Source organism: Eptatretus burgeri, chromosome 14, assembly GCF_056783735.1.
Source record: "Eptatretus burgeri isolate ZD-2024b chromosome 14, Ebu_testis_v1, whole genome shotgun sequence".
Taxonomy (NCBI): Eukaryota; Metazoa; Chordata; class Myxini; order Myxiniformes; family Myxinidae; genus Eptatretus; species Eptatretus burgeri.
In genome coordinates this window covers 34,161,064-34,178,159 of record NC_140974.1, presented here as the reverse complement: position 1 = coordinate 34,178,159, position 17,096 = coordinate 34,161,064, and the positions used below count along the sequence as shown (strand labels likewise).

The following is a 17,096-nucleotide window of genomic DNA, read 5'->3' as shown; positions in this document are numbered from 1 at the left end:
ATATTTATACATCCGTAAATCCTGTTTAATTATCCTGTTTACAGCATGTACTGGCATTCCCAGTTGTGATGCTGTAGGTTGATGTCGAGGAATATTCTTTGAGCACCCAGTTCTTGATTTTTCATAATTTTGGTGGCAGTTCTCTTCTGGTGAGGGTACAGTCTTTTGGGACTTTTATCAGCACTGGTTTCTCTTCCTCAGAATTTTCATTTCCTTCAAATGATATGTTGTATTCCTTTTAATGAAATATAAAATTTATGCTTCTTAATGTCTCATGGAGTTTTGAATGCTGGAAAGAGCTAGAGATGTATCCCTTACACCAGGCTTCCATTGTTGGAGGTGTGGTCACTTCGTCAGACAGAGTACTCAGAAACAGAAAAAAAATGCATTCATGTGTTCATAGAATTAAAATCATACAACCTACTTAACAACCCATCATATTACTCTAATGGTCCTAAAGTATTCCTCCTACCTTCTTGTGGAGTTGGCTGGGAAAAGTTTTTGCCCCGGATCTTTCATCAAACGGTTGTTCATGCCTAACTAACGTTCAACTGAAAATGATAAGAATTTGGAATTTGGACAGGATGTCGGCGATAACTCACCTACTCTCCATGAAAGACCCCGTGGGATAATTAACGTCCACCAACTAAACCTAACAGAGGGGCCACCCAGTTTAACGTCCATCCGTGGGACGGTGTACGATGTGATATAATGCAATGCCTGCGAAGCGCCAATCCAACAGATTATAGTTGGCTTGGGAATCGAGCTCAGGCCAGACAGCTGTCATAAATTTTTTGTTATGATAACTCAAGCCACACATCAACCTGACCACAGTACACACATATTGTCACATGTATGGTTGTGATGAAAATGATATTCGCGCTCATAATCTGCTTATTGCAGTCACATGATGCACCTTTCCCCTTGAGAGGATAGTTAATGCCGGACACGTGATGCCTGCACAGTGCTACATTAAGACCCCTCGGTGGTTAAAAATAAGCCTTCCCTGCCTGGTAGCTATTCTAGTTGGTGGTCCCTTAAGTTTAGAAAACGAATATGCCTGTTCCCTACTAGAGTGGCAGGAAGGGTCATGTTATCTTCCCTGGGGTATATACACTACAGTAGATCTAGGCTTGGGTCCGTTCGTCTGTGGGGGACCTGATAAGCATATAATGCATCAATAACGTCCAGTTTTCCTCCCTTTGAGTTTAGTGTTATACAGCAGTTAGCCCAGGAGTAACAGGTTTAGACCCGGAAAAAATTTATAACAAGCTGAAACTTTCAGAAAACTGTCAGGAATAACATACTAAAAGTCCCCAAGAATCTCCCTTGGGGCTTTTGAGAAATTCAAAATGGCGTCCAAGATGGCCACCGGCTTGAGATTTTCTCATATTTCAGGCGTAAAACATCATAAAAATGCCAATAATGAGTCTAAATATATGTTTTTGGGGGGCAGGGAATTCAATTTCAACAATATTTTGAAGATTTAATTAAATCCCTGTGCAGTTATACATAGGTCTAAACCTATTACTCCTGGGCTATGAACAATTTTCACCATATCTGTGGTAATACTATAGAAACCTTAAAAAATAGAGTAAAATAAGAATATTCATGTATTGTATTAAATACATTAACAAATGTTCAAACCTGTGAAACATATTTGCAACATGACACATGTTCACCCTCAGTCATCATCCTCATCATCAGTTTCTGGAGAAACAGGTGTTGATTCTTCAGTTTCTCCCTCAGCATCCAGCAAGGATGGCATTGGTGCTGCATTGTTGCAGGTTTGACCAGTGCACTTTGTACACAGGGCAGAGCAGTGCACCCCCATCTTCCTGCAGCCACATGACACTCCACAGCCATCTGCTCTTCATGCCACAACTGTGTTAAATCTATACACTTTAACACGGATTTCACTCAAAGCAAAAAACCCCCTTCAGAACCGGGGGGTGGGGGGAGTGGGGTGGAAACGAAGCTGCTAAAACCTCCATCGTATGGCATTTAGTCCTCCTGTCAAGTTTGGTCGAGATTGGATGAGTAACAACCGAATGTATTGCAGTTAGACACAGACAGATACCAAATTGTGTATTTTAGTATGATGGATCTTCCAAACTATAACCTTTTTTTTCACAAACATATTGGTATATGGAAAAGGATCGGTTGGGGGGGAGGGGAGGTCCATAACCACATTCTGTTAAGAATAGAATGAATGTGTGATGCATCTTTTGCTTTTTGTAATATGAAGATTGGCTTGGCAGGAAAATCCTTGCCTTTCAGTGCAGAAGACAGCACAGGTTCAAGTCTCAATTTATATTGGTTTCTCTGAAAAGTTTTGTTTCCCCTTTGAGTATCATGGAATCTTTCTCCATGCTCCTCTGTTGGCCACAGAAGATGAAGAAAATCAATGTGTAGTTGTAATAGTCTGCAGAAGCTTGCTTCTTCAGAGGAAGACACGAGTCCACATATGACGAGACTTTTTGTTTGTAAATGGATTTGGCATTGTGTGTTTTTGTGCAGATGTTCCAGCTTCCTCTCAACACTGCAGTTTCCTTTGCACGCATGAGGTTATGAGTTTGTCAAGCTCTGTTATGAAACCCTTTATTTATTTATTTATTTATTTTAAAAGTTTCTATTTTATTTATTTATTTCATTTTAGTTTATTCAGAATGACAATACATGTACTTTGATGATTCATTTTGTGGCTGAATTTTGCCATTTAAGCACCAGTTGATAACTTTCTATTTTGGCACATGTCTTTATGCCGTTTTCACAACTTCCAAAAAATGTCCAACATCAATGTGAAGATTGCAAAATATGAGTGCTCCATGTTTTACTCACTTATTTATTGGTGATGCAAAACACAAATCAGACTTTTGTTACATTCCCAGAATTGCACTTGAAGTTTATTTGAAACTTTGGGGGGTAAAGGGGGAGTAGAGGTGGGGAGAGAAAGAAAAACAACACAGTCCACACAACAACAACACAGTTTCTTGAGAAACAGTCCATCGATGGAAACTTCTTACATTCGTTTTATTTTGCAGAGGAGGTCAGTAAAATGTGCTGTTGGACACAATCCTGCACAGGTCACCACTCCAACACAGGATACCAGCAAGCTGGCACTCATTTTACCGACCTCAGAAGGATGACTGGATGAGTCAACCCACCTGGTGTTACTTCACCGGTACAACAGGGCTTGAACTCAAGACTTAAGCTCGGAACTTAAGCCAGTCACCTTAACCGTAAAGCCAACACCAGGCTTTTGCAGAGGATTAATGTCTTTGCAGTTTCTTCCCTCCAGGTTTTCAACACTGCCGTTCACCACCTCAAATCATCCCCAATCCAAAACCATGATCTTTTCTATCCTCGCGGTGTTTTTCCAAGGCCATATCCTCATTAATCCTCTGAACCCCACCCGCCCCAATCCCTCCTCCTTCCAAATTTCCAGTTTTTCCTTCCTGAGAGTTTTCTTCTGCATTCATCACATGTCCACCCCTTGCATCCTTCCCTACCCCTCATTCCTTCCCACACCCATTGTTTGTCCAAGTCTTCCTCGATTATATCCTTCAACTCTACTGTTTGTGTTTCCCCACCCCTCGCTACTCTTCCTTTTGCCCTGTTGCATCCTTATTCGTTCAGTGTTCTCACTCTTCCATGAACCTCGACTATGTATACAAAAAATAATGAAGATTTTTGTCCTTAACATTGGTTTTATCCCGAGTTTTCAAGGCTGAATAGTTTGAAAATATAAAAAACCCACCCATCATTTTGACTGGCTTTTCAGGAAGTATATATTAAATACAGTGAAGCTTGCAAATATTTGCAATACATTCGATATATGATGCATCGCTAAAAGGATGGATGTTTTGATATTGCTTGAGGATGTTTTAATGAGGACTGCCGAGATGACCTAGAAGTATGTACACACACTTCTGAGCTGTCTAGTCCGGGTTCAAATCCTTATCCAGCTATAAACTCTCATCCTGGCTATTTCACAGGCAGGATGATTCATCAGTGCGTGTGCCAGCCCTCTGGTTGGCATTTAAATGGGCGCTCCATCTACTGGCATTAGTCGGTGGATGTTAAACATCCCACTGTGTCCTTTGCGAAGAGTAGGCGAGTTATCACCGGCACCCTAAAACAATTCCTGCACCCTTGCCTAGTATCTTGCGTCAGTGGTGACCTGTCTAGGATTCTAACTCTTGCGATAGAAACTAGAAACTGCTTTGGTAGTTCTGATCCTGTATAGAGCATGGCACATAGGATAATTAATTACTGTAATTACCACCACCACCGAAGGTGGATGCACAATATGTTTTCACCCGTCTGTCTGTCTTTCTCTGAGCAGGTTTTCTTAAAAGGTTATGTGATTCTTCTGGATCCGTGAATCAAGTTGATCCGGATCCGATAATTTTCTAAGTGATTCTTCACCATTGAGAGAAAAGGCCAAAAAAATGACATGTAGCACGATATCTCAAAACATTGGGGATGGATTATGACCAAACTAGGTGTATGAGTTGGATAGGTCACAATAACTTGGTCACAATAACTATCAGTGGGATATAAAAGTTAAACTTTTCAGCCTGGCAGAGGTATGAACTCTACCGAGTGTCGTTCAAGTATGTTGACGGAAATGTGCGGAAAAGAAATATGTCGTTTTGTTGAACATTTCTTCGTCCCTAACATTGGCTGTGGAATGTTCAGCAATGCAAAGTCTCTGCCTCAACTCTCTCATCACTTTATTTTGTTTGTCATCGTGACTTGGAAGAGAGGTTTAACTTTGAGTATCTTAAAGTGGGAATTTGTCGCAGCAATGATACCCATCATGTGACACGATGCAAGACTTGTTCATATGTGAGAAGGGTGCTATGGATCAGTGGAAAGTTTTAATTATTTCCTTCTCCGGGGTATTTTTTTTGGAAAGGGGGGGGGGGTGGTGGTTACAATTTATCGAACAAAGAAGTTAAATTCAAAACATGGCACACCAAGTCTCAATATTTATTTTGTGGAGCACAGAACTTTTAATACCATTTATTTATTTTTGGTAACCTATTGCTGGATTTGCTGATGTGCCGGATGATATTGCTCAGAGTTGCCACTGGTATGCCAAGAGTGACTTTATGCCCCACTGCCTTAGAATTACTGACAGTATGTTGAATAGAGAATCAGAATGGCACTTGGGAGAGCTCATACCTCCACCAGGATGAACGGTTTACGTTTTGTATCACACTGATAGGCCAAATCTGCATTCGGACATTAACCTAAATGTAATCAGCTTGTGCTTGTCACCCACCAACATATCCACCAAGTTTTGTCAGAATCCATACACAATATTTTGAAATATCCTGCCATACCATTTATCGTTTTTGGCCCTATCTCTCAATGGTGAAGAATCACTTTGTAATTTTCAAATTCTCAGATCCGGATCTGGATCTTCATCAAAATCTAACAAATTGGTCCCTGTCACACACCCAACCTGTCCACCAAGTTTTGTCCGAATTTATCCACAACATTTTGAGATATGCACAGACAAACAAACAACGAGATAGACAGACAGGGGTGAAAACATAATGTCCGTCCATCTTCGGTGGCGGAGGTAATTTCTCCGACACTACATTCTTGATTCGTTTTATTGTCATGGTGTCTCTGTGTGATGTCTTGGTGCCATGTAAAGAGATTTTTATTGTATTTAACCTGACAATAGAATTGCCGTGTCACATTGTGGAAAATATTACCCTGGTATTACAGCGTTCTTGGATTACCCAATCGGTGCTATTTCTGCCATTCAGCCCCAGCCACCCCCAGTTGCCATTCGGACAGTCACGTGATCAACTTCTTACTGGACAATTGTGTTCCTAAATGTGTGCATCCTCCTGTTCCCTTCCTCTGCACCCTTCAGGCACACCCTCGGACAAATGTCACAATTATAGCCAAGTATGATTACTTGTTCAGTTTGGAACCCTTGTGGAAACAAGTGGCTGGCTTTCGTGCCAGCATCCGCCCCATTGTGAATTCTGCCCCAAATGGAATTAATCTCGTCTGCTTCTCTCAAGGTATTCAACCTTTAACGGTCAAAGCACTTGGAAAAAGCTCTATCCAGAATACAAATTAAGTGAACACCTTTAATAAAGGGCCATCTGCTTAATTATATGTGCAACCATGGAAACTTTTTTTCTTTTTTTTCTTTTTTTTTAAGAACATACTAGATGACAAATGCAATTTACTGTGCTTTTTGGGGGGGGGGCCGGGGGGAGGGGAGGATCAGTACGTATATCCATATATAATAAAGTGACACGCATATAAATTAAAACAAAACATGACAACAGCACAACGGCAAATAAATGGGCACATGAAGGGCAAGCATGAGAGAGGAAAAATGATGAGAGAGAGAATGTGAGAGGTGAAATTCAGTGTGCAAGTCTGGGTATTGGGATCAGATGGTTTATTCATATGGTGGTAAAGTCACAAAGGACAACGGTGAGACGTAGAGCAGAACTGATCCGCTATTCTTACGTTTTGAAGACATTTCCATGTAGCTGGGAAAAGCACGTCCACTCAGGAAGAAGCCAGGACCACTTGAAGCATGTATCATGTGACTATCGAAGTTATGGCTTGTAAACCTGAAGACATTTATTTGAGCAAGTATTATCATGAACCTGTCGTATCACAGAGTGACCCCAAAAAAGTGGAGCGTGGGAAAAGTTTAATAACTTTCACAGTTTTCATTTAACCTTTCATGTTTGAGGAGGTCTGAACTGAGTTAAGGGAGAGCGTATCTGCTAAGTCTTTTGAATGTGTGACATTCACACACCATGTTGTGGACACCCAAAGAAAAGTAATTTTCTATAGAAAACTATCTGTGGCCAAATCGGTTCTTGTTGTCAGACAGACAAGGCACAAGCTGTCTTGCGCACATTTTGCAACAAGGTTTTGTTATACGTGTGAACAATAAGGTTCTTGTTATGTTCCCAGTTCCTCTTAATTATCATTTTTAAAAATTATTCAATTCCCACTTCTTTGGAAAATGTAGCTGTTTTGTTATTCTGAGGTTGGCAGAGCTGCCATTCCAAATTGTTTGCAAAAGGCCATCATCGAGACAGCTGTTGGTTTTCTTAGCCTTAATTCCCCCCCTCCCCCAACTACATAATCCCCTATTAATACATATCACACAACACCATGATCTGACAACAGAATCATCTTGCACTTGTATCCTATTTGAGAGCTTGTTGCCTTTGTGATCCACAAAACACAACCATGAGTGTTAAAGTGGGATTTTGTTTGTCAAAGAGAAAGTCAAACTTCAGAAATGGAACCAAAAGCACACCGGCCTTTAAAGATGCAAGGAAGCTACGTGACTCTTCTCGGATGTGCATCCTCGTGTCATTAAACCAACATCGTTGCACATGCAGGAATGCATATCATTTATAACTCATTTTTACATCCAAACATTTGGACAGCCAGTCCAATGTTTCCGATTTAAAATTGAGATCAAACCTACTTTCATTGATGTTTAATATGGTCGCATTAAAGCTTCTTCTTTTCTCTATACTCTGAGTACATGACATGCGTAATGGTGATTTTAAACAACTTGATTTGTGTGAGCAGGGGGATTGGTGTGCCGAGCCATGCTGGCGACCTGGGCTGATCACAAAGTGCATACCTTCATATCTCTGTCAGCTCCACAGCTCGGCCAGTATGGAGGTATATTACTGTGCTGATCCCACTTAGGCATGCTCCTCCTTCTGCGGTCCTTTATTGACTTTGATAACTTTATCTCACAAAAATATCTGATGTTTACTGACCTTGTAGAACTTGCTTTCGAGAAGTTTGTTCTGTGGATGTTATGTGATTGTTACAAAACATGCATTGTAAGCCTTGGAGGTACATTCCTGAGCAAGTATGGTATAACCATAAATTAATGTATTATTTCATCATAAAGTACAGTATTATTTACTGCACTCTGTGGCATTGTGGTGAGAGCATCTGCTCTGAGTCTGGTGGGTTAGCAGTTCCATTCCGACCTTGACTGAGTCGTACCAAAGAATTCAAATATGGTCCGTATTGCTTCCTCGTTTGAGACTCAGCATTTAAAGGATAGAGCATGAACAAACTCCGTGGGTTGACATCCATGAGGGTGTGGTGGGGAGGAGGAGATTTCTCCTCAATTTTCCCTAACTGACTGCAGAGAAAAAATATATGTCGCCAATACCCAGAGGTCAAGAGGAAGTTAGGCCACTTCCTTTAAGCTCATTAACCATGTTTGTCTGAAATATTCCTGTTTTGTTTGGTGTTATTATATGTATGTGCGTGCATGAGTTGTATGATAGCTCTTCCATGAGCTTGATACTTTGGCCTACTCATCTCGTTGTGGTGTGTGTGTGTGTGTGTGTGCGTGTGCGTGTGCGTGTGCGTGTGCGTGTGCGTGTGCGTGTGCGTGTGCGTGTGCTTGTGCGCGCGCGCGCATGCGCACGCATTCAGTGACTCGGTTCTGCTCACTTTTAACCTGTCGTTGCCAGCACAAAATCTGTGATTCAAATATAATTTTCAGGATTTAGATGAAAGGGTGACAATTTCAAAGTGATTAGCCACAATTGCTCTGTTCCTGAATGCAAATCGGACTCATGGAAATACATCGTCCTACACCAAAGCATCACCTCCAACACAGAGGCCTCAGCCCGGTGACTCTGTCAAAGAGACTATTATATGGTCAACGTCAGTTTAACATCAAACAGAGCTGCCTATCTGGATTTCGGTCTTATTTGACCTCACCATGATGGCATACCGATAAATATCAAACCAATGATGATCACATTCATCGTTTAAACATCAGACGCACTTCCTGACTTATGGTGAGCATCGCCACGGATTATGTCTCGCACAGTAAAATTGCATAATCTGCAAAGAACAACCATCTGTCAACCACCCAGATGATTGTTCCTGCTAATGCAAATCATTTAACCGGAAGGCACGTGATGTGACTGGCGGGAAAATCTGAACGTGTGAAGTGTGACGAGCACTCCCCTGATCTCCATTGGACACAGTCCTACATCAGGTGATGGTGGAGGTGATGCTTTGGTGTGCCTTATGTAGCATAGTGCTTACCTTGTGTATTGTGTAGGTTTTCTTGCTTTGTGTAAGATAGTGCTTACCTTGTGTAGATATTCTTGGGTTGCTTTATACAGCTTCTTCGGCTAGTCGAGGAGTGTTGGAGTGGTCAATTGTGCGTGTGTGTATATGTGTGTGTATGTATATATATATATATATATATATATATATATATATATATATATATATATATATATATATATATATATATATATATATATATATTAGCAAATACATCCTGTAACTTCACGCTGACGGGTCAATAAAGTGGAGGGGGGGGAGGAAGGAGAGGATGAAGGAGGGAGAGGTGGGGAGAGCGATACCTCACCAAATATTACTATTCACTGAGAGACAGAGAGCGACAGAAGTGTGGGAGGAGAATGCTGCATTTTATGAGGAAGGGGGGGCGAGGAGGGGGGGAGCGAGGAGGGCACAGAGTGAGAGAAAATGGTGGGGGAGAGGAGGAAAAAAAAAATACAGGTGAGGGGTAGATGTGAGGTTAGCAAAGAGAATGATATGTGACGCTTAATGACCAAACAGGAAAAAAAAAAAAACGCGTCAGAACAGCTGGACAAACAACAACACAACAGAGCTTGTAAATTTATCTGCTGGCACATCTGGAAAAACTTTGATATTCCAATTCCAGAAAATTTGTGAGAAAATGAACCAAAAGCAATCACTGAAAACATTGAAGTACTGCTCACGTACGACCTTATGATCCCATCGGGCGTGAACATCGAAAACAAAGCGTTATGACCAGATATCATACTTTGGTGCAAAAAAAAAAGTGAAGAAAGCATTGCTAATTGAGGTGTTAATACTGGTGATTTTGGACTAACGATGCAGAAATCAAGAAAATGACCAAGTACCAAGACCTCAAGCATGAAGTGAAAACATCCTGGAAGCTGAAGAATGCCAAAGGTGCACCAGTGATGACAAAGAACCTCATGGGAATGATGACTAGGAACCTCACAGAGATATTATAAACCATCCCTGGGATATTACTACAAACTAACTACAGTTAGAAGCCGTCCTGGGCTCAGTAACGATCCTGAAGAGAGCCCTCGGCACAAAACTTTGAAAACAGAAAACTTCACAGCTTGGTCCGTGAATCGTGACCCCTACCTAAAATAAAGGTGGATGCTTTGAACCTGCCCTGGGAGGACTCCATTCCACATTCTGAAATCCACATATGTAGATAGACACACACACACACACATCTGGGAGGGCTCCACTCTACTTTCTGGAACCCATATATGGAGATCCCAACCACAAACACACTCGCACACGTGCATGACAGTGGATACGTTGAGACCTAGGAGGGATCCGTTCTATCTTCTGAAACCCGCATATACCAAAAAACTTTAGCTTCATCCTGGTGTAAAGCAAACAAAACTTCACTTGCAGCAACAACAAAAAAAAATTTACTTGCTGAAACTACCGACTATTAATATCATGGCAGAACGATAATGGTATATTTATAATAATATTTTGTAATGTCAGCAAATCACCCAAAATGGAAACAGCAAACTGCGTATGTAATTGCCGAAAAAATGGACCCCTCTGGATTGCAAAAGCAAGTTCGGAAGCTCGGCGTTTCACTCAATGAATTTACACTTTCTACACATTCCATCATTTTTTTTTCTTCACTCAATATAATCGTCTGAACAGTAGAAAAAGTTAAGTTTAATGCTTTGCTTAAATAAATACACTAAGTTATAAAAATCACGAGTTTGTTAAAATTTTCGTATTTCACTCCAGATTTCAACTAATTTTGGTCACCAGATCCGATTCTCAAATCCGACGTAATATTTCGATGATGTACTTTAATTAGTCCGTGAGAGTAGCTCGTGTTTCCAAATCGAGGCATAGGCCAAACAAAATGGCGGCTGAAGACTCCAGCAACCACAGAGGGTTGACCAAGATGGCATGCTGCCATCTTGGGAGGGCTTATATTGGTTTTTTTGTGATGAGCACCCCCTAAATTATCTTCAAAACGGATGTTTTAATTAACTCAAACACCCAATTTTCACTCTTGCACTTTCCTTGAGTTGTCTTAGTATCCATGCAAAGTTTCAGGCTGCTAGGTTTTATAGTTTTGGAGTTATGGAGACACACATTCACACACACACTGCCGTGTGTGTGTGTGTGTGTGTGTGTATGTATATGTATATATATATATATATATATATATATATATATATATATATATATATATATATATATATATATATATATATATATAGCAGGTTTGAGTGCTTCCCCCCCCCCCTTTGTTATTCTTTCCTTTTGGAAATGCCTTCCAATCCCTCTCCACATCCCTCCCAACCCTCTCCTCCCCGCACTTTACTGCAGCACATCCATGCACACAAACAACACGCAAAACACACTCGTTAAATTACATTTCTTTATACTACCAATCAAAGCCATTTCCCGTTATCTGTGCTATCTACAATGCACCAGTTCAGCACTACCATCACCAACGAGCAAGGCCATTCAAATTCTAGCTGCAACACCGACACTCCGAGCATCTATGGAGGATGCAAGGACCGCACACGAGCCAATGAGGAAGTGACATGTGATGGTCAAAGGATGCTGTGGTGACTTTTGCTCCCAGGAGCCATAAAAGATGGTACATTCAAGGCATCACTGCTGCTTGCATTTGAGAAATGGAACGAGGAACTGCTTTGGTCTGGGAGATGGATCGGGACGAGCTGCGCCATCTGAATCAGGGCGAATCTCTACTAGGGTGAGCAGGCTGGGCCACAAAGGACCGAGTGGATGGGCAGCACAAGTTCCTTGAATGCCGCGGCCAGACACACTGATTCACATGATCTTTCCTTGCTATAGCTACTTCTAATTCGTCTACTTGAGTCACATAAGAGAGCTCGACATTTGCTTAGTGACCCCTCAGGGTACACAGAGTATCAACAATTACCCCTTGACATGTCTGAGCGGGGATACTGATTCGCACCCTTACCGTTTACTCTCATGCACCCATTGCAATACCTGCACCTCTCTCGACATACTGCATCACACTATCCCCTTTACAAGCGGGTGAACGGGGAGGTCAAAACAATATCCCGACTCTCTCTCTCTCTCTCTCTCTCTCTCTCTCTCTCTCTCTCTCTCTCTCTCTCTCTCTCTCTCTCTCTCTCTCTCTCTCTCTCTCTCTCTCTCTCTCTCTCTCTCTCTCTCTCTCTCTCTCTCTCTCTCTCTCTCTCTCTCTCTCTCTCTCTCTCTCTCTCTCTCTCTCTCTCTCTCTCTCTCTCTCTCTCTCTCTCTCTCTCTCTCTCTCTCTCTCTCTCTCTCTCTCTCTCTCTCTCTCTCTCTCTCTCTCTCTCTCTCTCTCTCTCTCTCTCTCTCTCTCTCTCTCTCTCTCTCTCTCTCTCTCTCTCTCTCTCTCTCTCTCTCTCTCTCTCTCTCTCTCTCTCTCTCTCTCTCTCTCTCTCTCTCTCTCTCTCTCTCTCTCTCTCGTCTAGCTTCCCGGTTGAAGGAGGCACACCTGTATTGTGTTCTTGGTGTTAAGGGGTTCTTTTCCATGCTCGGGGTAAGACTTTACTTGTGACACTGCATTTTGTAAATACGTTGATAATACAGTAAACCCTCAAATATTCACCAATCAATATTGACTCAAATATTGGTTTCGATCAATCGCGAGCAACCTATTGTGTTCCAATTTCATTATCGTGGGATTCCATTTCGAGCAATCATGGTTTTTGAGCTGAGATGAGTCATCGTGTGTGTTCCGTGTATGTACAATTACCTCCCATTACGAACCTTGTGTTGTTTCTCGTGCACCGCTTTTAATGAGCCCAAACTTAAAGCGATGGACAGTTAGATGTGCCAAAAGGCAGAGAAAGGTTATAACGTTTTGCGAAAAGATCGAGTGGTTAGATTGATTGGCTTGAGGTGAAAACATGGCTTCTGCACGGGCCGCCATTACGGGGTCAATGATTGTAGGGAGAACATTTTGTTCTCTTCCTCATTACTAAACCTTCATTTTCGAATTATTCAAATCTCATTCTTAAACCCTTATTTTCTGACAACAAGACTCAAACCCTCGTTCTCAAACACTTATTTTCTGAGGGTTACCCCAGCCCATGGAACTAATAGACGAATAGAGGCAAAGGGATTTATGCCGGAACAGGTCTTTAACGCCGATGAGATGGGATTATTATCCCCCCCCCCCCTTCATATAACAGTCATAACTTCATCAAAAATGGTTTAATTGACTTCAAACTAAGACTAAACTATTCCTTATTCTATTCCTTATAATCAACATTCAGGTTAAGGATGTATCAAATTTTAATTTGATCCCCAAAATAACTTTATGCCTTAAATGGGCGGGATTTGTTGTGCCTGGCACCACTTGTTTCAATTGTAATGTGTTTCTTTTTTGGCTGCCGTCCACCTTCCTCAACATTTACTTGAAGCTGAGGAACAGATCACCCCCACTCCCACCCCTTTTCCCATTGGCCCGTGGTTTTAAACTATCGTGGCATTTTCCAGGAACCTAATCCCCACAAAATTTGAGGATTTACTGTTTTAGCTTTCCAAACCTACTTGATTGTCTGTTTCCACCATTGGTTAGACATCGTGTGTAATAAATAGACAGGAGGTTGCACCCCTTTGATTCGCTGCGCGAGGTTAGCTGATGTCCCACTTTCGGTTCTGCTCGGCCGTATATAATTTATGGATAAAGGTGGGGCATCAAGAGCATGACGGTTCCCCGTCTGAGATAACTAAGACACCAGAAAAGTAACTCGAACTCTGGGTGTGGGTACCCTGCCAGATTTGGTTACCTCAGACAGCGTCCATGGTTGCTTAGCAACCCATCATGTCGCAGAGTTATCTGTGGCTTGTCAGCTTCCGGGTTGGAGGTTGTGAAGCGGCTCCCATTCACTCCCTTGTAAAGGCGCTGTCACACCTTGACAATTTAGCCAACGTTTGCCTGACATATGCAAAATTTGGCTAAAACGCCGGCACACGTCGAATACGTTATGGGTAAGTTTGTATACGTTAAGAGCACGCTGAAAAACACCACCATACGTCGTAGTATTCTTGCTTTCATCGTTGTACTTTGCGGTTGTCCTCAAATTTTAGCATGCTTGAAATTTTACGACGTATGATTCACACGTTCCGCTACGCTGGCCATAAGTTGTAGGCACGTTATGCGATAATTGACACGTCGATACACGTCATTTGTAAGTTACTCATAAGTCGAAACACGTCGAGGTAATGATTAGCGTACCCGAAACTTATTTATAACATATGAGTAACGTGTCGTAGGCACGTTACACGACCGTTGACACATGTCGAGGCACGTTATGCGATCGTTGACACATGTTGAGGCACGTTACTTGTAAGTTACTTATAAGTCGAAACACGTCGAGGTAATGTTTAGCGTACGCAAAACTTATTTCCAACCTATGAGTAACGTGCTTTGAACCTATGTGTAACGTACCTCCAACGCATATTGACGTATGTAGACGTATTTGATTGACGTCTTCCGGACGACCACAGAACTTCCTGAACGTGTTTCTAATTTACAGCTACTGTATAATGGCGTATTGGCAGTGTTTAAAAAACAACAAAACAATAACTTCCGATATTTCGTCACGTGCCGTTACATCACGTCCGATTGCCTCTTCAGTTTGCTCATGTCTTATTCTTAGTTCCTCTGTGAATATTTTCTGTTTGAGGATATTGTTATGTCGACGTCGAAACTTAAAAGCAAATGTCCGAATATATTTTAAAATTCGTGATAGACTAAAAAACAGTAATAATAAAAAACAACAACAACTTCAGATATGTCGTCACATGCCTTCATGGAGCCAAGGAGAAAAAAAGAAAATGTGCCTTGACGGAGAAAATAAGTTTCGGGTATGCTAAACATTACCTCGACATGTTTCGACTTATGAGTAACTTACAAGGAACTTGTGTCAACGATCGCATATCGTGCCGACAACTTATTCCCAGCGTAGCGGAACGTGTGAGCCATACGGTGAGTACGTCGTAAAATTTTCAGCATGCTTGAAATTTCACGACGTACTAAACGTACCATGAAATATGACAGCGTACTTCATCGTTTTTCAACATGCTCTTAACGTATACACAACGTACCCATACCGTATTCGACGTGTGCCAGCGTTTTAGACACATTTTTCATAGGTCGGCATACGCTGGCTAAATCGTCAAGGTGTGACTGCGTGGTTGACACTTCCAATTCTCAGGCAGTTATGATTTAAATCGGTGAGCGGCAGGTTTTTAACAGGCTACGCCACGAGTTCGTCGGCGATACGTGCAGCACGCTATGCCTAAAACTATCGTTGGGCATAGGTTGTGAACGCCGACAACAAGCTAAGCATTCGTTGGTATAAGTTATCTATAAGACAATGAAACGTTCTGTGCCCGTTACTAATATGTTATGCATACGACCAACATGTTATAAGTACGACCAAAACTTTAAAAAAAAATCAAAATTTCAGCGTATGCCAACGCTTTACATACATTTTTATACATTGCCATTGCTGGCTAAATCGTCAAGGTGTGACAGTGCCTTAAGCCCCGTATCCCATATACCTTGAACCCGTATCAATACCCTGAATATGCACAAGCTCCAGATATGTCATTCCCATCAGTGTTCAGAAACACCTAATCCAGATACAAAGTAAATTCACTGGTCGCAATCCGTAAGGAGTTTGTGTCGCACACGCCCATCCACTCAGGCCTTGCACTGACCCACCTGGTGTGAGTTTGTATTATGAGCACCTGCCCATTCGGCAAGCTGAGAAGGTTCTCCAAGTCGAGTCTTTCTAGCTCTTCCACGAGCTTCGACTATGCATACAAAAAAGTGTTTTGTTGTGCAGAGGCATAGCCCCTTCATCTCAGGTTCTTTTCCAAGTATTTTCAGAAGCTTTGTGAGCCATTCCAAGTAACAATCCATATCTCTGACCCACTTTGTGATGCCCTGAACACTGATGTTCCCGAGGGTTTCTGCGCATGTGCACAGAGCATTCTGGGGTGGAATACGTCATTTTGAAAGTGCTGTATTATTAATTGTTTCCATTAATATCTCAAAGTATTTAAAACATTTTGCATCTCCTGCCCCTGTCCACAGACACATCGTACTTAAAATGGTTGTTTCCCGGACATGTCAGGACATCTGTGTACCGTGTCTGCTACACGCCTCTTGGCCAGGACATCTCTGTGTGCAACTACTGGAATGGTGGGTGCAACTTTCCAGCATTCTAATACAAGATTAAAAACTTGTTTGAGGATAGAATAGGTTGTAAGAACAAATCTGTAATGAAGTGGACAACTATTTGAAATTAATTGATGTAACATGGGAGTGTAATAAGTAGTAATCGTCACTTGATGCTGCAAATGAAATTGAGGTGCAGACTCTCTTAATGGTTCAAAACAAAAGACCATTAAAATCCGCTTCAAAGGAAGCCTGGTGTTCGATTAGTGGTTAGGGTGGCTATCTTGGGGTCCTGAATTTGAGCCCTGTTGTCCACTCAATTAACACCAGGTGGGGATGACTCAGCCTGTCATCCTTCTGAGGTCAGTGAAATGAGTACCAGTGTACTGCTATCGGGGCACAGCCTCAGCGACATAGTTGCGCCCCAACAAAATGATAACTACCCAGCAGCCAAGCTGCCATATGCAAGAATAAGAAAGCTCCAAAGGTGCTTCAAGGAAGAACAAAGAAGAGGTCTCACATCCTGCTTGCTTGATACCGTGGAAATCAAGGCCTTCAGGATTATTGGAATCCCCAGTGACTAAGCTGAGTCTATGGGCCAATCACTTTCCAATCGCAGATAGATCGGTGGTCTCTGTGTTATATGGCCTCCTCTCTGGTCTTGCACCCTTTGCTCTTTCCATGCTTTGTCTCCTCTCCCAGGTTTCTACAGGGTGCACGCGGTCCACCATGAAACCCCGTTTTTTGTGAAGCGACCGAAATACAGGATCGGAAGTGCAGGCTT

At 42.0% G+C, this 17,096-nt stretch overlaps 1 protein-coding gene across 3 annotated transcripts in view; it reads left to right on the top strand.

Annotated features, from left to right (window-relative positions):
* PPT2 (palmitoyl-protein thioesterase 2) overlaps positions 1 to 17,096 on the top strand; it is a 42,585-nt gene that overhangs the window by 11,887 nt on the left and 13,602 nt on the right. For all 3 annotated transcript variants that reach the window (XM_085854337.1, XM_085854336.1, XM_085854338.1), the window contains exons 3-5: positions 5,900 to 6,053; positions 7,606 to 7,701; positions 16,229 to 16,336. In XM_085854337.1, the coding sequence (XP_085710463.1) occupies positions 5,900 to 6,053; positions 7,606 to 7,701; positions 16,229 to 16,336 (358 nt within the window). The remainder of the gene's footprint in view (positions 1 to 5,899; positions 6,054 to 7,605; positions 7,702 to 16,228; positions 16,337 to 17,096) is intronic.